The following is a 21,993-nucleotide window of genomic DNA, read 5'->3' on the forward strand; positions in this document are numbered from 1 at the left end:
CATCATTCATTCTTTTTTTTTTTTTTTTTGCAAGGACTCGGTGGCCAGGTACCGAGAGCTGTCCACAAAGCCTCGCTGGCTTCTTCGAGAACATTCTCCAGGTTGCAGTTCCACAGTTGGCCCTGGTGAACGCGGCTTTCCTCTGAGTCCCACCCCTTCCCTGGCCCTGAGGTCATGCAGGCCCTGCCAACACCCCGCCAGGTTGTTGCAATGCCAAGGTTCTGAGGAGCCTTATCCAAAAAAAATCACCCTTTTCAGTGGATCATTTTTTAGCACTTAAACGCTGCTGAATCCTTCACAACAGCTTCTTTTACTCACAATTAGGGGGCCCCATGACAGGGTGAATCGTGCTGCTCTCAGAACAGATCACAAAGGGATAATAAGCACTTTAAACCATGTGGAAAAAGAAATGGAAACGGCCTGCCCACGGGCAGGGAGACTGAAGCTGCCTCTGAAAGGGCCACGCGGGTGCACAGCTACCCCAGGTCAGGGACGACAGATTCCAGAGAACGATAACAGCAAACACTGACGCAGCACTCACTGTACACCAGGCACCACCCGAGCACTTTACATCTGTTACAACCCTAGGAAGCAGCTGTTGCTATCACCATCCCCATTTCACTGATGAGGAAACTGAGGCTCAGACAACTTGCCCGCATTCACACAGCTAGTTCCCAGGAACGCATGAGTGTGGACCAGAGTCTGTGCTCTTAACCACTGCACTCTGCAGATATATTACTCAAATAACTTCTGACCCCACTGTCGAGTTTCCCATAATGCAGGAGCATACCCACATCCCTACGAACATTTGGGTTTTCCGAGTTCTTCTCTTGGGAAGGCAGCGCTGGTGCAGGGAGTAAATCACTTGCAGTGAGGAAAAGAAGGAATGTAGGGGTGCAAGATAGAATGTGTAGGGTCGGGGGGCTCCGTGCATGAGTGAATGAAACAAGATGGGAGTGAGTCACTGTACAGTAGAAAAACATGCCAAGTCAGGTGCAATGGGAAAAAATGACCCTCTTCTATACCGTTGTTTTTTCTTTATTAATATACAACTGCAGAGTCATTTCTGCTTGTGTACGTGTGTGTGCACAGGTATGTGTGTGTTGACAACCCCAGGCTGCAAAGGTTTAGAAATAAGGCAGAGTCTGGCTAAACAAGGCAGGGGGCAGCAGGAGGACTCCCCCCATTAATGGGAGGGTCACAGGCAAAGTTCCAACTAGAGGATGTCCGGGCATGTCAGTCTGAGTTTCCCCAGCATGTCTGCTGCTGGGTCAGCCGCACCAGAGCTGGCCAGCCCGAGACTGCGGCTGCAGCACCAGGAGGCTGCAGGGACCAGGGCCTGAACTCCCGGACTGCAGAACCAGGGGCCAGCTGCTGGTCGTCAGCTCTACAGGGCCCAGCCTGGGCACCAGAGACATGAGGGCGGTACAGCCCCTGCTCCTGGGAAGGCTCATAATCCCAGTCCATTTCCCCTTCTTGGTGCAAAATGTTCTTCCATAGATTCTGTCCATGACGAGGGCCAAGAGCAAGCAAACCCCACAGACTCAGGGCTCCTGGGGAGCCGATAGGAGGGCTATCCCTTTAAACAATGGACAAGACCTCTCTCCTTCCTCTCCAAGGATGCCCTCCCAAGTCCCCTGCCCCCAGCCCCAACATATCACCCACATTAGTGGGTTAACACAGTGCTAGGCACTGTGTGGCCACAAGAGGCCCGAGGTGATCGTCCCTGCCCCACAGGTCTTACCACCTAGCTGGAGAGTCACAGAAAAGGAAAAAAACAACTGAAGACAACACGCAGTGAAGCACCATGTGATACGATGCATGCCACCCACGCTGCAGGCTCCAGGGGAGACTGTGGCTCTGGACTCCAGGAAAAACTTCCCGCAAGTAACAACACGGATGGACTGAGAGTGGGGAAAGCAGGAGTCTAGGCCTGTAAGCTGCTTCCTGGGGCCCCATGAGGGTTGCTGCAGCTCCACAGACCTCTTCAGTATCCCTCTTCAGTATCATATTGGACAAGCATGGTGATTACCGAGTTGGGGTGGAGGCGGGAAGTAGAGCCTGAGACACCAGGAGAGTGTGGTGCATTATACAGGATGTTTGGAGACCAAAGAACTCCAAAGGCATCTCCTGGGCCAAAACAGGGGCTTCCTGTAAGGCCAGGTCCAAAACTCCTCTCAGACCCAAACCACCAGACTTTGAGGGTGACCTGGGTTTGCTTGAAGAGACAGGAAGTGAGGACCTAAGCACAGATCAAGGGTGGGGCAGGGCAGGGCCCAAGGGAGAAGCAGTCCTGTCCTAGGGGTGTGTGTGTGTGTGTGTGTGTGTGTGTGTGTGTGTGTGTGTGTGTGTGTGTGTGTGTGTGTGTGTGTGTGTGTGTGTGTGTGTGTGTGTGTGTGTGTGTGTGTGTGTGTGTGTGTGTGTGTGTGTGTGTGTGTGTTCAGCATGTTCAGCACCAAGGACAGCACCCCCACGTGCTGGTAGGAAAGATGGTGATGGACCCCCAATATTTTAATCTTCCTACAATAGAAAGGCCTGAGGCAGGAGAACAACAGAGCAGAGACCGGAAGACAGAGCCTCCTGAGTGGTACCAGAGCTGAGTTCAGGAGCAGAAAAGGCCGTTCCTTTCACTCTGGAGCTTTCCTGTCTGTCTGTCCAATCTGTCCCTTCTCTCTCTACCCTCATTGTCTTTGAATTAAGACCCAAAGCCCAGGGAGGAGTGGGAGATAATGACTCCCTGTGGCCAAGTATATTTCTCCAGTCTCTCGGCTAATTAATCATGCCTTAGGATTTAAATGGCAATATTATTAGTACCTACCGTAGACTGGGCCACAGCAGAGCCCACTTCTGGTTGGCTGCCTGTCCAGCATCTGCTAAAGTAATGGGGGCCCACTCAGCTGTCCCTAGCCCCATACCTTGTCCATGCCTCTGTGCAGAGAAAGGATCTCATCCTCCAAGGCTCCTCACTAGGAGGCCTTCTTGGAACTCTCCAGTTGCTGGAGATATCTCCCTTCCTGCCAGCGCCAGACTCAGAACCACACAAGGCCAGGGAGGGAAGGGGCTGAGAGATCATCTGGCCCAGGGCTGACCTAGGAGTCCTGCAGAGATGCTCCCAGAGTGATGAGGTGGATAGAGTGGAAGAGAAAGCGGGTGGGTTCCTTCCCCTGCCTCACCAGACAGTTCTGCCCTTTTGGTTTTCTACATGAGATTTCCTTGAAAGACTGTGATGAAACAAAAGGTTCTGTACCTTAAAACATTTAACTTTTATTTTAGATAATTGTGGATTCACATCTAGTTGTAAAAAAGAATAGAGATCCCATGTATCCTTTACCCTGTTTCCCCGCCAAGGAAAACCTTATAAAAGCATATAGTTCAGATCACATCCGGGGTACTGAGAGCAATACCCTCTAGAATGCTGAACATCTCCATCGGCACAAGGATCCTTCCTGCTGCGTTTCTGTACCCACCCACTTCATCGTGCCCCCCCCCCCAATCCTGAAGAACTGCTAACCTGCTCTCCATTTCTATAATCCTGTCATTTCAAGAATGGTATAGAAGTGGAATCAGAGTATGTACCTTTGGGGGATTAGCCTTTTTTCACTCCGCATAATTCCCTGGAGATTCATCCAGGTTACTGCATGTATCAAGAGTTGATTCCTTTTTATTGCTGAGTGCCAGAGCTTACTTAACCATTCACCTGTTGAAGGGCATCTGGTTTATTCCCAGCTTTTGGCTGTGACGAATAAAGCTGCTATAGACGTTCAAGTCCAGGATTTTGTGTGAACATAAGTTTTCATTTCCCTGGGATAAACACCCGGGATTGCACTTGCTGGATCATATGGTACTTGTAGGTTTAGTTTTATAAGAAACTGCTTTCCAGAATGGCTGCACCACTTAACATCCCCACCAGCCACGTGTGAGTCATCCAGTTCCTCTGCGTCTTCACCGACATTCGGTGTTGTCACTGTTTTTTGTTTCTTTTTTCATTTTAGCCATTCTGACAGGTGTACAGAGATACCTTGCTGAGGCTTTAGTTTGCATTTCCCTAACAGCTAACAATGAACATCTTCTTGTGTGCTTAGTTGCCATCTGTATATCCTCTTTAGTGAAAAATGTCTCCTCGTGTATTTTGTACATTTTCTAATTGCATTGTTTTCAATGCTGAGTTTTAAGAGTTCTTTACATATTCTAGATGCTTGTCCTTTGTCAGATATATGTTTTGCAAAATCTTCTCCCTCTTTGTAACTTGTCTTTTCATGCTCTAAACAGGGTTTTTCCCAGAGCAAGAGTTTTTCATTTTGATGAAGTCCAATTTCACATCTCAGTGTTGACATTTATTGTCTTCATTCATTCACTTTGAAATCTTCCCAATTCTTGGTATGACAAATGATTTTTTATTGTAATCAGGACACTTTCATGTTATGTAATGAGACTGTGAATCTCATTTAAATCTTCTGTTTTAACTGGCTTTTTGTGGTACCACTCTGTCAGGGGAAAGGGGGGTGGGCACGACCTCAGTACTGTCAGTGGAGCATTTGTCGTGGCTCAGTGGAGGTAAGAGTTCCAGGACTCCACATGGTCCCCACTGACCCTGCTATGGGGGCCTCACGACCACCGGGCAACAGTGCAAGTCCCAGCTCTCTAGTAGAACCTCCTCTGACTCATGCCAGCAGGGAGGGGAGGGGCACCTCTATCCTGCTGAGCGGGGGTGGGAGTCCAGGTTCCCCACATGGCCTCCAACATACCATGGGGGCAGGGAGCTTCTTACCAGCCAGCAGAGATGAAAGTCACAACTTCCTACTTGACCTTCTCTGACACCACACTGCTGAAGGAGTTAGGGGGCCGCATTACAGCCCGGAGAGTGTGGAAGTCCAGGTTCCCACTGCTTATTTGCTTGTGACGGTGGGGATGGTGCTATAGTTTTTTTCTGTGCTGTTTGGCTGGAGTAGAGCAGCTATTGTCTAAAAGTTTTCTATCTTGCTAGACCTAAGCTTCTATTCTTTTCCTGGATCTAAGCTTAGAGAGAATAGGCTTTTATTGGAACTTTCAAAAAAAAAAAAAAATCTGTGTCCACTGGCATTTCCTGGTTACCCACATCTTCAGCTTCAAGTCTGGGATATAGGAGGCAAAAAGAAAACCCACGGAGGTCACTCCTGTGTCAATACTCAGGTCCCAAGGTCTCTAGCTGGTCTGCCTTCTCTCTCTGTTTCAGAATTTTCTTATATTTGTTTTATATAGAATGTTCAGGGTTTCAGTTATACTTAGCAGGAGGAATATAGAAAAGAACATCTATTCCATCTTCCCAGAAATAGAAATCTGTACTTTTAACAAAACATTTTGATGACCTTAAGTCTAGTTCACCTCCTCACTTTTCAGAGGAGAAACTGAGGCTGCGGCTAGATGACGTATCTCACCAGTGACGGAATAGCGAGTCAGAGGTACAGAAGCCAGGACTCACGTCTCCTCACTCCAGTCCTCTAGTCAGATGCCGTTACCATGACAGCATGGCTCCTCCCCATCCATGCCCGGGGATCTGACCTCCTCTACAGACGCCAGCTGCAGCCAGCTCCCCTCCTCCCGGTATTCACACGCGGCTCTAGAATGTTGCCTGTCCACTCGAGAAAGTCTTCTTTCTCTAAGCAGACTCTGGGTACTCTGAGGGCAGAGACCAGGCCACATGGCTCATACCGTTTACAGCGTGGGCTCAATGAACAGCTGCCGACTGCTCTCCCTACAGAAGTCGATCATCAATATTGTTTGGTAAGCGTTGTATCCTGGTTCCTCCAGGTGAGCTGGAGCCAGAAGTCACTCCGAGGACGGGGACAGATGGTATCTTCTGGAAAAGAGAGGCTCACATGCTGGGAGCAGCAGAAGTACACAGATCATGCCATGTTCAGTTTGGGGAGGCTTATTAAGAGGAAATACAGTCTACGTTTATGGTGCTCCCAGAAAAGTAACCCAGGATGGGACAGGACGTGGGAAGCAGTGTGTCATGCCCCAGACTTCTTAGCACTGTGGTTTAAGTGCCCATCTCCCGCGCCCCCCGCCCCGCCCACTCGACCCTCCACATACACAGAGACTGCACCCATTGCCTTCACCATCCTGATTCCTGGTTCCTAGCATGGTGGCTGGCACACGGGCCCTCAACGATGACGTGCTGGTTGGATCAATGGATGAAAGAACAAATAAATAATCAAAGGAATAAATGAACCACAACAAAAGGAAATAGCTGCAGGAATGAGGATGCTTAGCTTAGAAAGCAGACTTGCCATGGCAGACTGTGGGGGAGGGGCTAAATAGCCATGGACAAAAGGAATCAAACTAAATCCATCAGCTGGAGTTATGAAGAGGTGGTCTGGGCTGAATCAAAGACCGACATTGTTATCAGTGGAGCTGCCTCACATGCTCTGAGATGCCTTGTAGCAGTGAGTTCTCCATTTCTGGAAACGTCCAGCAGCCCAACGGCCTCATGAAGCAGGGGGATCCTGCACTGCAGGGAGTTGGATCAGGTGACCTCTGAGCTTCTTCTCATCCTGAGAGCCCACATCTTCAGGGTTCACTGGAGACCTGCCTAGCTCTGGATTTAATGTGGTAAAGGAGATAAGGGGGGGAGGAAGTCAGCCACAGCCCCTGTTGAGTTTCCACTAGAAGTGGAGCATGTGACAATCATTCTAGCCAGTCACCAACCAGTTCTGGCTTCCCTGGTCCAGGCGTATAGTAGGATTCTCCTATTTAGTGTGTTTATGGTTGGGTGGGGCCATGTGACTAGTTCTGGGCAACAAGCTAAGAGTGGAAGTGATGTGTGTTACATTTAGGTTGGAGCATTGAATTGCCTCTGGTGCTCTTTTCCCTCTGACATGGCAACTGCTCCACCAAGCTGGGTCCTAAATGGATGGCTTAAAGTTACTAAGATTCAGAGCTGTTTGTTACTGCAGCATTTCCTAGGCTATCCTGACTGATACAGAGGGACAGAATTTACCTGTAAGGAACGACAGAGAAAATACAAGCCATGCAAGGTACACAAATGCGTGGGGTTGGACAGCAGCTCCAGCAACTCAGCGGGGTGTACAGACACCCCATCCCCCACCCCTCTGGTAAAACCCAGCACTAACCAATGACTCCAGCTATGCCCGCTCCTCCTGTCTAACATCCCAACATCATGGCCAACTTCAAGTCTCTGCTAACACCGCTTCTTCTCTCTTCACCTTTTTCTCTCTTCCCTTCCATCTGGTCAGACATCCTACCCATTCCTGAAGGCACAGATCGAGTCTCATGTCCTGCAAGCCATCTCCCTACCCGCAGAGAGCAACAGGGCCATTCCTTGGGATGACTGCAGTGTCTGTGCTCAGGGCATCTCTTTGGGGGTCTTACCGTGTGGGCCTTTAGTCTGTTTCATGTTCACTAGCCTCTGCTCTACAAACAGGTAGTGAGCTCAAAGGCTCCAGCTCATATGTGAGCCAAGCTCACAGCAGGTGGTCAATAAATGCTGAGTGAACAGAGAGCAGTGCCATGAACATACACATGATATTTCTTAATTATTCAGAGAAGCTGATTAAAAATCTGGGCACTTTGACTCAGATATCATTTGTACTGAGTTTTTAGACTGGCTCTGAACCAGATACTATAATTCCTCAAGGGCAGCAAGATGACTGGCAGAAAATTCCTTCTACCCTTTTCTGTGGGCCAGAGGTAAGCAGTGCATTTGAGGCTCACCTCTGCCTACCATCTGTCATCTCTTGGGTCACGGTCAATGCTGACATGTAGGATATACCTAACCTGCAGGTTGACACAGGCATCAGGGTATGTGGGGGGAACAGTAGAGAAATCAGGAAAATCCAGACCTGCTGATTTTAGCAGCCATTTGGACCCACTTCATGGAGACACAGAATATAAACAGTGAAAGATGTTTCCAGAGAGGCTCAGAGGAGTCTCATTTTGTGGAAGAGGCATTGGAGTGCACGCCACACCTGGGTCAACATCTGGTTCTTCTGACCCCTGGAACAAGGCTCTTTTCACTCTCTCCTGATGCTTCGATTTGCTACCGGGCATCACAGGTGGAAGAGGGGAGTGCCCTTCTCTCCTCACTCCAGGGAGTATGGGATCACAGCCTGTCAGCCGGGACTCAGGACACCATTTCTGACACATCCCTACCTTTCCCAGGGCTTTGCATGAACCTGTCTGGTAAGACGTGTGCTCATCAGGTTCCCAGCAAAGATCCCATCACTTGCTCGACAGCCAACACCGTGGTCCAACAAGTCCTTCGGTCAGGAAGTCCTTCTCAAGGTCTAATCAGAGGCACTGCTGCTGTCTGGCATGTCAATTTCCTTTCCTTGGCATTTCTGTGCCGATGGAGAAGACCTGTTTGCACCTGACTCCACACAACCTTGCACATGCCTTCAGCTTCCTTCCCTGAATGCTAAGTCCTGGGCCGGCACCTGGGGATGTCGTCTAAATGCACTGGGCTGCACTCTCTCATTGCAGGTGCCTTCCTCTAAATCATCTCCGGGCACCTCCCCTGTTACAATAAGGTGGAAACTGTAATCCGACCTCCTGAGTAAATGACTAGGTGGCGGACGGACGAACTCTCTTGGAAAGATGCTGCCAGGAGGCCAAACAGTCCCCAGTACAGCCGAGTCCCGACTACAGGCAGTTAACGGGCCTCTTCAGGACTATGTGGAACCCATTTTTTTGTTCTGGACTCTCTGAGCCCCCTCCTTCCATCTCATGGGACTCTACCTACCCTGGCTTACCTCTATGTTGTGCCTCTGAAAGGGTTCAGAGAAGGCAAGGGTTTTTTTGGTTTTATTCATTAATTAAAACAACAAAAATAATCCCAGTGCATGACTAATCCTCAAATGCTGCCTGCACCCAGCTCCTCATTCAGTGCATGGTCTGTGACTCACCACACAGCTTCCTGGGCAGAATGCAGCACCTCAGCATCCTCCTGTGGGCCCCACTGTCCGGGGTCCACGTGCCCAAAGTGGGGCAGTCAGGGAAAGTGCTAGAGCAGTCACCCCACTCTCAATCTAGCCTCAGCTTCCTCCTGAAATTCTTCCCAGGGGTGAATGTGGGATAGGAGAGCTGCCCCATCATCCCAATGACTTCCAAAAGCTCAGCAAAGTTGGTGTGGCCAGAGGAACAGGACCCGCTAGGGAATGACTGCGTAGACCGGGTCTGAGCCATCTCAGGTATCATAATTGAGCACCTACTGTGTGCAAGGCCCTAGGCTGGGGGGTGGGGTGGTCAGGGATGTAAAGGGAGCCCTAGTGGCGCCCAGCTCAAGGCCCACCAGCAGGCTGAGGGGACAGGCAGATGTACATACGGAATATCCTGATCACACCGTGGATTGGTGTGCGGATGAGGGTGTCTGCCTGGTGGAGAGGGTACAGTGAGGAAGCCGGTGGGTGCTCATATGAGCTGGTCCAGTGTTCCTACATTTGGTGGACCAGGCTGAAGAGGACCTTGAAGGCTGTATGGGCAGCAGCATCCCGTCAGATCTGCCCCCAGCTAAGGCACTCTTCAGCCGGCAGCTCCCTGGTTTCCCCTCCATCAGGGGGCCGCTCCAGGGCAGGGTGGGCAGGGGCAGCTGTCTCTGGTGAATTGTGGGGCTTTCCTTATGTCACTCAAGGGATGCTGACCAGCTTTGATCCCTCCACCGGAGGGCATCAGGAGACGGCTGCTTCACGGACTTCCCTGGCGGTCCAGTGGTTAAGACTCTGCTCTTCCACTGCAGGGGGCGTGGGTTCCATCCCTAGTCGGGGAGCTAAGATCCCACGTACCGCGTGGACAAAAAATTAAAAAAAATTTTAACTTTTAAAAGAAGATGGCTGCTTCTTGAGGGGACACCAGAGGCTCCTGGAGACGAAGCCCAGGGTGGGTGCTCCCACTGGCAGGAATGTGGATGTGGACGTGAGCCAGCACGGGCCATGGGACAAGGGCAACACCCCAGAGAGGGCAGAGCATGAGAAACAAGGAGGCTGTCCCAACACGGTTGAGCTGCCATGCCAGCCCTGAACACCCTCCCAGGAGGGTGGCGAGAGAGAAAGAGACTTCCGTCTTGCTTACACCACTCTATTGTTCGTACCCTAATTAACTGAGTTATGTCTAGTCAGGCCTTTCATCACCGAACCAAGGTGATGACCTCAGGACACCTCATTTCAATCCTGTCTCTCCGTGCAGCGCGGGGTACAGCGTCCGGGGCCTTCCAGGAGGGCCAGCCCGATGCCACCACCTCTGCTCGGCCTGCCCGAGTGCCTTAGCTCTGGGCCACCTGAGGTCTGGCCACGCTGTGCACAGTGTCTCCTGCCCTGCACTGGGCATTCTTTTACACATTATCTTGCCCTTCAGGGGCCATGCTCCAGGCCACTACAAACACTCCCCGGCAGAGGAATCTATGAAAACTCCCTCCGCAAACACCCTGAACTCTTGGGCCCGCTGAGCTTTCCTCGGCTCTAAGCAGCTTCTCACGGCACAGGGTGTAACCTCACCAGGACTCAGGCGGAGCAGCCTTCCCGCTTCCCCCAGCTGGCTCGCCGCATGGGGACACCACGGGCTCTGAATCCAGAACACACAAGGCACGTGGCACGTGGGGCTGAGGCCGTGGGGCTGAGGCCGTGGCTGTCCCTCGGTGCCCCGGCTACTCTTCCGCTTCTTGGAAGCAGATGTCTCCCCGTTCCTCCCTCTGAGACGATCAGACAGACTACACGAGGGAGGTGGGAGTGCCAATGGCCCCATGGCCTGTAGGAAACCCCTACTATGAAGCCCTCGTGTTCCGGGCACATCAGGGAAGTAAAGCGGGTTTACATCCTGAGAGCCCGCCTCACCCTTCCTGGGGCTCGTCCCCTATAATGGACTTATGCTCAGTTCCACCTGCCAAGAAAGGACCTAACAGGAGCCTTTTACAATTTCTTCTTTCAGTTCAGTTGCATTTCGTTTTGCATTTCATTCAGCCCCTGCTTACCCCAAGCCAACTGTTCAGCTGCTTCTAAGATGGGAGTCGGGGTCAGCTGGTCTTCATGGTGCCAGGGTACCCCTTCCCACAAGTCCCCGGCCCTGGCCAACACCCCACCCACCCTCCTCCAGGGGGTGAAACCAGCTGTGAAAGGACAGCTCAGAGTGAGGCAGGCAGATGAGAAGCAAGTGGGAGGATATGCCAATCTCATCCCCCTGGAAACCTGTCCAGAGTGATGGGAAAAATGGGACCAGAGAGAAAGGGTGGGGAGAGGGGACCCAGAAAAGAAGATAAAGGAGTGAGAACAAAAAGCAAGACTCTGAACGATTCCAGAACCAGACACCTACTGACTAAATAACAGAGAGCTGTTTTTTCAGTCTCTCATTTACCAGCCTCTTATGTCCCCATCCAAGACTTTCAACCCTTCCCTGAAGCTCTCTCTCTGATTTTTGAGTCCCCAAATCCAAGTCCACCTTTGCTGCTGAAATGTTAAGAGAATCTTCATGTAGGAAACCCCAGATAATTGGCAGACACTGGCGACAGTGCCCCTGATGTGTCAGGCCTTCAGCCAAGCGCTGGAGGGGTTTAGGGCGTATAAACGGAGTCCATGACCAAGCACCAGCGTCTAGTGGTGAGGACAAAAGACCTCCACAGAAGGCTACCTACTACAGGAAGACAAGGTAAAGGGCCGATGAGGGGACAGGACAGGCAAAGACCTGGGTTCAAGTCCCAGCTTGGTCAGGGCATGACACCTCCATGGACCCCAACTTCCCTGTCTGTAAATGCATGGAGAAGCCAGAAGGATCCTCAGAGGCACCGAGTCTCCTGGTTTTTGTATGAGGAAGCTGAGGACACAGAGAACTGTCACCAGGTTTGTGGCAGAGCAACCCACCCTGGCTTTATCATGGCCTCCTACTTAAGAATCGACGAAACACACACACAAGCATCTTGTCATGTGACAGAACTGTCCAGGGCAGCTGCCCCGACACCACCCCCCCATGGTATAGCAAAGCCCTACAGCCTAAGAAAGATCTGGAACTGAGGCCACGGCCCACCTTCCCTCACAAAAGAATAGAGAAGAGTTGGTTTCATCAGCACCATGGACCGAAGTCAGACACAAGCAAGTGGGGCCAGGCGATGTGTCAACACAGGTGCTTTGGAACTGGGAGCAAGTTACTGCGGAAGCCCATAAAGCCTCCCTCATCTCTCTGGACAGGTGCAGGGGGAGGCTGGACTGCGGGTTGGGGATAGACGGAGTTTTCAGTCTCTGATCTCACCATCTCCCACAGGTGGGATGAAGTATCAGCAAGAACAGCTCGACAACCAGAGGGTGTACGGGACCTGGGGGTCACCAGGGACGGCTCTCGAGGAGCAGCTGCCTCCTTCCCTCCGGGCCACACGACCCGCACAGGCGCCCCCTCGGGATCTCACAGGGAAGCAGCAGGGGGAGAAGCAGCGGACTCCAGCCTGGTCCCTGGAAGCTGGTTGGCTTCCCTCACACCCACAGCCTGCCCCTTCCAGTCCTCTGCAGACCTGGAGCAGAAGCGATCTCCAGAGTGCGCCCCCACCCCACCAAAACCCTGGGACCCATCATCATCGCTGATGCGCGAACCTCCAGTTCAGCCATTTTACTGCTGTATGATATTCCACCGCAAGGATGTATCACAGATCACTCACTTTATTGCTGTATTACAGTACATTGTAAGGATATATCACGTATCATTCATCTATTCTCCTCTCAACGGATCAGTAGTTGTTTACAGATGTTTGTTATTATAAATAATGCTGCTACTAAAAATAAATCTTATGAATCTATGTGTTCTGGGCAGGGAGGGCTTCACTGTGGGCTGCATGTTCAGGGAGAACTTTCCAGGGGGCAGACTGCACCCTCCCCTGTCCCATTTCCCGCACTCCCACATCACCACCTCTCAGGAGCACCACGGTGAACAGCCCAGGAACCCAGACAGACAAGACCTCGATGACCCCCAGATGGAGCACGGAGCTGGCTCCCTACCTGCTGCAGGGGGGCTCGCCCTCGGGAGAAGGAGTAGCTGCAGTCCAGCTGATCACTGCAGTCCGCCGTCCACTGCAGGGGAGAAAGGAGTGGTCAGTGATGGCTGGACACACAGGCTCATCCTCACTCTGCCCTGACCCCCCAGGCTCGGTCCCGCCCTGCTGCAGTAGAGCCAGTATGAAATCCTGCTCAGCCGTTTTCGAAGACAAATCTTTCTGTACCAGCAGGTCCCACTTGGCATCTCCCAGTGCCACATGGAGGTGGCCCTTTGGCGTATGTGTGGGGAAGGCAAACTCATTTCCTACCACCTAAGCCCACCGAAGTGTTGAAGAGCAGCTACCTTCCAAAGCCAACCGGACAACACAGAGGGTAAATATGAGTTTTGAGAAACCAGCACCATGTTTGACCACCTAACCACTCTTCAGCCCACTAGCCCCCTACAGTGTCAAGGCTGGAGCTAGAGGAGAGGCATGTATGTGTGGGTCATACCGTACACCCAGCCCCAAAGTACGGTGGACCTGCGGACTGACAGGAGAGCATGGCATCGGGAAGAGCCCCAGACTGGCCATCAGAAGCCCAGTCCCACCACCGACCTCAGGGGCCTCACGTGCCCCGAAGTGTGAGATGACAACTACCAGTGTAACGGTCCTCAAACCCTGCCACGTAGGGGGTCTCTGGGTCCTAATCTCCATCCACTGAATCACTCGCTGAGGGCAGCACCTGTCTTCTCCATTTTGACAAGCTTTCCAAGGGATGTACCAGAAGTTTGAGAGCCACTGAAATCCATGTAATCTCCCAGGCTTCATTTGTCATCTATAAAATGGGGACAGCAAGGCTGGGTGACTCTGCAAGGTTGAAATGAAGGGACTTTGTAAGCTACACAAAATCTCTACATAGATATAAAGTAGTAGTAAGAGTACAGCTCTTCCACGGTAATGTGTTATCTATATATATGGTGGTGCTTTTATTATTGTGTTAAATGTTACGTAGGCTCTCCAGCTCATGGTGAACATTGATCTGGACCTACACCTGTATGATTCATAAAAAGCAGAGGAGCCCAGTCTCTCTCTGTTTGACACACTTGGTCAAAACTGTGCGTGAGTGTGGATGGCTCAAAGCCATCACCGTCCCGGATTTGTGAAACCTTGGCTAGACACACCCTCCCCCGACTGTGGGTCAAGGGCATGACCTTTGTAAAGGAAAGACATTTTATTACAACGCCGATGATACAGGCTGGTACAAGTGTACTCTACAGCAGTGCTGGCCAACGAACAGGAACCGCAGACATAATTTTAAATGATCTAGTAGCCAGATTTAAAGAAGAAAAAAGAAAAATTAAACTTAATAATGCATTTTATTTATCTCAATATATGTTTATCTCAATAGGTAATTGATATAAAAATGATCAATGAGATATTTTACATACTTCTCTCGATACTAAGGTTTTGAAATCTGCTTAAAGCAGGTCAATTTCAAGTACTCAAGAGCTACATGTGGCTAGTGGCTGCCCTATTGGACAGCACAGCTCAGTTCGAAGGAATTGGCAAAGGCAAGGTACCAGTCCCAAGAGAGTGTGCCCTCAGAGCCACTTCTTGCCCATCCGGCTCTGTACCGCAGAGGGGCTGAATCCTGCAGACTCAGCTGGGTTCCAGCTGGGCTGGGCCAACGGGAGACGGGAAGAGAGAGAAGCCGTGGTGCTTCTCCCCCATCCCTCTATGCTTCAGGCAGCATTACCAGCAATGACTGGGTCTCCTTCAAGGCTCCAGCCTCACCAGATGGGCCCTCTGTGCACGACCCCTAATGCTGGGCTCTGGCAATACCATCTCCTCCCTTTGTGCCTCAGGCCTAGAGGTGGTAATGGCTCCTTGTGGCTGTTTAGTTTCTCAGCTCTTTTATTATCTGGGTAACCAACTCCCTGGGTTAAATTCCCTCTGTCTGGATATCTGTAGTCTCAAAGCATCTCTGCAAAGATATTTATGAAATTATAGGAGAAGAAAAGGGAAAAATGAGAAATCTATCAGATATCACCTTAAACCAAGTGATCAAGGATAATACCATCTGTAATAAAACATATTACCACCGTGGACTTCCCAGCGTAATGCCCTGAGAAGGGCCATGTCACTCCTGAGGTGTTCTTGCCAAAAATGCACGATCTCAATATGATCGTGAGAGAATATCAGGCAACCCAAACTGATGAACTTTCCAAAAAATAAATGACCAATACTCTTCAAAAGTGTCAAGGTTGTAGGGATAAGAAAAGACCACGGGAGTGTCACAGGTTGGAGGAGAATAAGAAAGCATGACAATTAGATGCCAATTTGAATCTTGGAACAGAAAAAGGACATTAGTAGATAAACTGGTGATATTCAAATAAAGTCTCATTGTACCAATGTTAATTTCTTAGTTCTGATCATTGTACTACGGTTATGTAAGATATTCATATTAGGGGACAGGTACATGGGAACACCCTGTACTATTTTTGCACCTCTGCTATGAGTCAAAAGTAACTTCAAAATAAAAAGCAATCCAGGGACTTCCCTGGTGGTCCAGTGGTTAAGACTCCGTGCTTCCACTGAAGGGGGTGCGGGTTGGATCCCTGGTCAGGGAACTAAGATTTTATACACTGCGTGGCACAGCCAAAAAAAAAAAAGTAATCCACATACGTATATATGTGTTTATATATATATATTTGTAAACTATTTCAACTACTATAAAAACAATCCCTCTGCTTTACTGCTTTCTATACTTGAGTGGCTTCTCCTTTCCTGGTTGGAGGCTGGCTGACAGTGGGGAGGATGGTCAAGGCACGCAGTGACTACCGGCAGGGAGAGAACTAGATCCTGCACTTCTCGTCCCGTCCCAGGACAGCCTTGCAGAGAAGGCTTCCTCCAGTGGGGCATCCCAAACACTTCAACCCCAGCTGCATACCGCTGACTTGATGTCTCGCACAGAGGTGACTTGAGGGTGGGCACACCTCCTCCTGGGGTCAGCGTGGTCCCCGCGTGGTCCCTGGCAGGGCGGGGATGGGGTGCCACGCTGGCTGCTCCTGACAGGCGGGCACAGAGGGGCAGCCGAGGCTTTGCGCACAGCCACGTGCCACCTCAGCCCCCTGGCTAGGCTTTCCCAGAGCGATTCCACGCTCCGATGAGACTGCTCTGCTTTGTCAAAGGTCATCCCTAACTTTACGCTGGCCAACCTTCCTGAGCGCCTTTGGTGTGGGACCTGCCACTGGCGCTCCCTTCACGGGGAGGTGAGATGTGCAGTAACAGTAACGCGGGGAGAGGGAGGGCGAGGCTGAGAAGGGACAGTGTGCTCTCGGAGGGATTCCCTAGGGAAGGAAAGCAGTTGAGCCCGGATCCCTGGAGAAGACTGAGCCCGAGTGTGGACATGGCAGGGGAACACTGGCCAGCTCAGGGGCAGAGGGCAGCAAGCAGGACTCTCCCGCTAAGCGGTCAGAGACTCTTCCTGGGTGGAAAGAGTCCGAAGGCTTCTGTTAGGGGAGGGCGTCATCAGAGCTGTGCTAGAACAGGCTGAACTGGCCCGGAGTGTGGGTGTGGGGAACCCACTGGTTGGGAAGCTAGAGTCCAACATCGAGGTTTCCACTGGGAGAGCAGGCAGAGACAGAAATGAAGAAGTGGCTCTGAGAGCATCATACAGTTAAGCAGTGAGCAGAGGGCTGATGTGTTTAGGAAAGCTAGCAAGATAGCAAAGTCCACAGAAACCCACCCCACAGACCCAGCCACGGCCCCCAGGGAAAGCTTTTGGGGGAGGGAGTGTGGTCCAGCTGGGTCCTGCTTTCCTGACCCCCGGGGAGGAACTAAATGTGAGTCACCGCAGTTCTCCCAGGAAGTTGTACCACTGGGCCCGTGTGGCATCCAACCCCCAGCCACATCCGCTCTCTGCTGCTGCCTGACCCTACAAGCCCCTGGGAGCTCTCCCTTCCCCGTTCAAAGCTCCTCCCCGCTGCTGCGATTCTGCTGCCCACGCTCTTCTTTCTTCTTAGGCTGCAGCCACCACCACCTCCCTCCCCTTTGCCTTTTCTGAGCCGCCGCCTAGAAAAGTCTCCAGACACAGACCTTCCGGGAACCGTCCTTATCTGTATGAGATGATTCCAGAACAAGAGAAGGGCCCCCTTGGGGAACACTCTCCTCGGCCCTGCCCCTATGCCTGGTTCAGCCAGGGCATTTCTCCTTTGAGGTGAAGGGTTTACAGCTGGGAGCAAGTTCTCTGGGGGGTAAGGTGGCCCCTCCTGAAAAGGTCGTTGAACACAAAGAGGCAGGAAAAGTGGGAACTCTGTATGTATGGGAACAACGAACATGGAATTCACAAGAGTGGTTTTGGGCCTTCACCATAACTGCTATAATTTATTTCTTAATTTAAAAAGATGAAACAAAGATGGCACAGGGTTAAGGTTTAATAAACGGGAGTACAGATGTTTAGTCTGTACTCAAAACAGATGCCTATTCTATTATTCTCTGCTTCTATCGGTACACTTTAAATACTTCATGCTAAAAGAATTTAAATCTTATTATCAGTCATTTGCACCCCAGGATGGACAGTAATTTTTGCAGCAGACTTGATGGAGGACAGAGGAAGTCACTGAAAGCTGAGGGAGGATGAGCGAAAAGGGAAAAGCCCCAGGCTGGGGGAGGCTGAAAGTGCTAAGGATAAACCGGCCCCTCGGTGGCGTCTGAAGTCCCTGGGGCTCGCCATTCCAGACATCAAAGTGTATCAAGGCCAGAGCCACACCGTCAGGCTGAATCAGCACAAGAGGAGAGGAAGAGATCAACTGATAAGACCAAACCCATAAACAAACAGATGTGCAAATGGGAACTTAGTATGTGATAAGGACAGTGTTTCACATCAGGGGAAAGGAGAGACCATCAATAAACACAGGGACTGAGACAGCCAGCGAGCCAGCGAGGAAAAAATGCCCCTAGAATCTGCCTCCCAGTACCATGGACAACACATTCCAAGCTGGTTAAAATCCAAGGTACAAGTTTTAAACTCCATCAAAGTCTAAAATTTTGTGTGACAAAAGAAATCACAAACACAATTAAAGACAAGTAAGAGGCCACTTGCAACATGTGTAACAAAGGACTCATCCCCAGAAAATATAAAGATTTCATTTAATCCAGGCACTATTCTAAGCCTGCTACTTACATTAACATTTACTCCACATAGATCCCAAGGCCCATGTATTACCCCCACTTTGCAAATATGGAATTTGAGGCACAGCATGGTTAAGTAACTGAGCCAGGGTCACACAGCCAACAAGTAGCAGAATGAGTAAAGGGGATAAATAGGTAATAATTCAAAGAGCCAGTCAAAATGTTGGAAACTCAATGTGACGTATAGTCTTGCGTTAGATGTTGAACCAGAAATTTTTTATCGTAGTAAAATATACATAATTGACCATTTTAAATATTTTTAAGTGTACCGTTCAGTGTCATGAAGTACATTCGCACTGCTGTACAACCACCGCCACCATCCAGCACTCCAGCTCCATCCATCCCCAGCATGTTTTCATCCCAGACTGAAACTGTCCCCCTCAAACACTAACTCCCCATCCCCCCTCCTCCAAGCCCCTGATACCAACCATTCTGCTTTCATTCTCTATGAATTTGACTCTTCGACATGCCTCATAGAAGTGAGATCATACAGTACTTGTCCTTTTGTGTCTGGTCTACTTCTCTTGGCATAAAGTCCTCAAGGTTCATCCATGTTGTAGCAGGTGCCAGGATTTCCTTTATTTTAAGCCTCGGTAATATTCCTCTATGTATGGACCACATTTTGTCCATCCAGTCATCCACTAATGGACATTGGGGTTGCTTCCACCTTTTGGCTATTGTGAATAATGTTGCTATGAACATGCTGTACAGGTATCGGGTCACGCCCTTGCTTTCAGTTCCTTTGGGTGTATACCCGGAAGTAGAATTGCTGGATCATACAGTAATTCTATGTTTAATTTTTTGAGGAACCTAGAATTTTTTTTTAACTTTTGCTATAAAGGATATTATTGAGAAAACTGGTGAAATAAAAGGTCTATAGATTAAATAATTGTACTGTATCAATGTTTATTTCCTATACTGTAATTATAAGAGAATGTTCTTTTTATGGGGGAGTAATATTCCGTTGTATATATGTGCCACATCTTCTCTATCCATTCATCTGTCGATAACGGATTCACTTTGTTATAAAGCAGAAACTAACACACCATTGTAAAGCAATTCTATTCCAATAAAGATGTTAAAAATAAATAATAAATAAATAAAATACCATTTTAAAAAAAGAGAGAGAATGTCCTTGTTCTTAGGAAACGCACAGTGAAGTGTTTAGAGATAAAGGGGAAATCTCTCTCTATACAGAATCTATTGATCAATTGATCTATCTATTGAGAGATGAGAGAAAAAATATAAATGTGGTAAGATATTAACACTGGAGAATCTGGGTGAAGGAATTCTTTGTCCTATTATTATAATTTTTATGTACATCTGAAATTATTTCAAAGTGAAAAATTATTTAAAAAGCCATCTTATCCACGGCTTCTTAATCAAGGGGGTGCCAGGACCCCCCAGGGGGGCGATTCGAAGGTCTAGTGGGAACCACTGCTCTCACCCAACGTCCTCTTTTCCCGGCGAAGGGCCTGAGAGGAGATGGGGACAGCCTACAGATGGGAGTTTCTCAAAGTCAGGAGCTTGTTCGACTGCTTCCTCTGGGCTGGCACAAGGGCTTACTGACCAGGAGAGGGGGAACAGAGGAGGTGGGAGCAGAGACGGGCTGGCAGCTCACACTCTCCTCCACAGTGATACTCCAGGAAAACCTTGTGTGTGACGGGGAGGGGATGCTGCCCAAAGGCTGAGATTTGAGAGGGGAGAAAGGCTTCTTGCTCCGATCTTAAGACAAACTAACTAACTAACAAGAAACCCACACACCTTCCCTGCTGTGGAGGCAGCTTAACGCAGCGATCAGGAGCCTGAGCTCTCGACGCAGCGAACGTGAGTTCATATTCCTGCTCTACCTCTTACGCTGTCCCTTGGGAAAGTCTCTTCCTCCCTCAGACTACCTCCCCCAAGCTGTGATAATGACAGAAGCTGCCAGAGCAGAGGCTAAGCGTATGGCACCTGGAGCAAGATCAGCTGGTTCAAACCTCACACCGACCACATACGCCCTGTGTGACCTTAGGCAGCATATTCAACCTCTCTGTGCCTCTGTTTCCTCCCATGTAAGCTGGCAACAGTAACAGCATCTTCTTCACAGCATTGTGACGTAGAGTAAATGAGTTACACGGACACCCCTCCGTGTCCTTTGGTAGCTCCTCCTCATGGCCCCAACTTCCTTTTTTTTTTTTTTTTGCGGTAGGCGGGCCTCTCACTGTTGTGGCCTCTCCCGTTGCGGAGCACAGGCTCCAGACGCACAGGCTCAGCGGCCATGGCTCACGGGCCCAGCCGCTCCGCGGCATGTGGGATCTTCCCGGACCGGGGCACGAACCCGCGTCCCCTGCATCGGCAGGCGGACTCTCAACCACTGCGCCACCAGGGTAGCCCCAGCCCCAACTTCTTAGAGCTCAATCTTTGACCCTCTTGTCTAAGCTCCCTCACTCCGTGGGCTTAAAATGCCACCCACATGCTACTATTTACAGGTGTGACTCTCCAGGTCATTCCCCTCTTCTGAATGCCACTTTGTGCATCTAACTGCTTGATCAACCTCTCTGCTAAGACACCCAATACTACCTTAAACCTTTCACATCCAAAACCCGAACTCTTGACCTTTGCTCCCCCAATGCTGCTCATTTCTGGAAAGTCTGTCCTTCTATAGGCTCAGGCTATTGTCAAGGTCATTCATTAGAAAATCATGTTATCTGTGCCTTAAAGTACGAGAATCTCACCACTTCTCACCACCTCCACGGTGCCACACAGCTCCAATTCACCATCACCTCTGACCCTGACCAACCAAGGACTTCCTGGTCCCCCTGCTTCCTTTCCACCCTGCCCCTTGCTATAGCCTATTCTCCACCCAGCACCCAGAGTGGTCCAATTTAACCAGTGATACCATGTCCCTCCTCTGCTCAAAACCTCCCGGCGTTTCACCGATGAGGCCCTGCAGACCTGGCTCTTTGCTCCCCACCAGACTGGCCCCAAAGCTGTTCATCAAAGTGGGGTCCCCACAGCAGAGCTGTGCTCTCAACACCCCCTCTGCTGGGAAGGCTGGTTCCTAAGTGACCTAAACTCTCACCTTCTCCAAATCTTTGCTCAAAAGTCTTCAGTAAACCTTTCAGACAGCCCAGCACCCCGCCCCTTCTTGCCTCCTTCATGTGTATCACCTTCTAACATCTATTTTCTTCTTTGTCTATCACCTGTCTTTCTCCAACTGAAAGTAAGAGCTAGGAGGACAGGGATTATGGTCCATTCTGTTCATGACTTTATCCCAGAGCCTAGAATGGGGCCTGAATTAACCATTCTTAGCTATAATTATATTTCACTATTTAGCCAACAGTAACTGGCAGGTTTAAACAATTATACTTTATGCAAAAACCACCAAATAATGTGTAGGAAACCATGCTAAATAAACGAGCAAGCTAAAAGTGACATGTATGCTAGAAGTTCAACTCTTGAAAGGTGTATTAAGAAAAAAAATACACAAAAATTACACTAGTTTTTATCATAAAATTATGGTGGGGACTTCCCTGGTGGCGCAGTGGTTAAGAATCCGCCTCCCAATGCAGGGGCCATGGGTTTGAGCCCTGATCTGGGAAGATCCCACATGCCGTGGAGCAACTAAGCCCATACATCACAACTGCTGAGCCTGTGCTCTAGAGCCCGCACGCCACAACTACTGAGCCTGTACACCTAGAGCCTGTGCTCCGCGAGGAGAGAAGCCACCGCAGTGAGAAGCCCACGCACCACAACAAAGAGTAGCCCCCGCTCGCCGCAACTAGAGAGAAGGCCCGTGCACAGCAACGAAGACCCAACGCAGCCAAAAATAAATAAAATTAATAAATAAAATTTAAAAAATAAATAAAGAGCTA

At 50.0% G+C, this 21,993-nt stretch overlaps 1 protein-coding gene across 10 annotated transcripts in view; it reads right to left on the reverse strand.

Moving 5' to 3' along the window:
• Window positions 1–21,993, reverse strand: part of CTIF (cap binding complex dependent translation initiation factor) — a 304,577-nt gene that overhangs the window by 203,451 nt on the left and 79,133 nt on the right. For 9 of the 10 annotated variants that reach the window (XM_060170358.1, XM_060170351.1, XM_060170355.1 and 6 more), the window contains one exon: window positions 12,966–13,037. The exons of the other annotated variant lie outside the window; for it this stretch is intronic. In XM_060170358.1, the coding sequence (XP_060026341.1) occupies window positions 12,966–13,037 (72 nt within the window). The remainder of the gene's footprint in view (window positions 1–12,965; window positions 13,038–21,993) is intronic. 10 annotated transcript variants of the gene reach the window in all.

Source organism: Lagenorhynchus albirostris, chromosome 14, assembly GCF_949774975.1.
Source record: "Lagenorhynchus albirostris chromosome 14, mLagAlb1.1, whole genome shotgun sequence".
Classification (NCBI taxonomy): Eukaryota; Metazoa; Chordata; class Mammalia; order Artiodactyla; family Delphinidae; genus Lagenorhynchus; species Lagenorhynchus albirostris.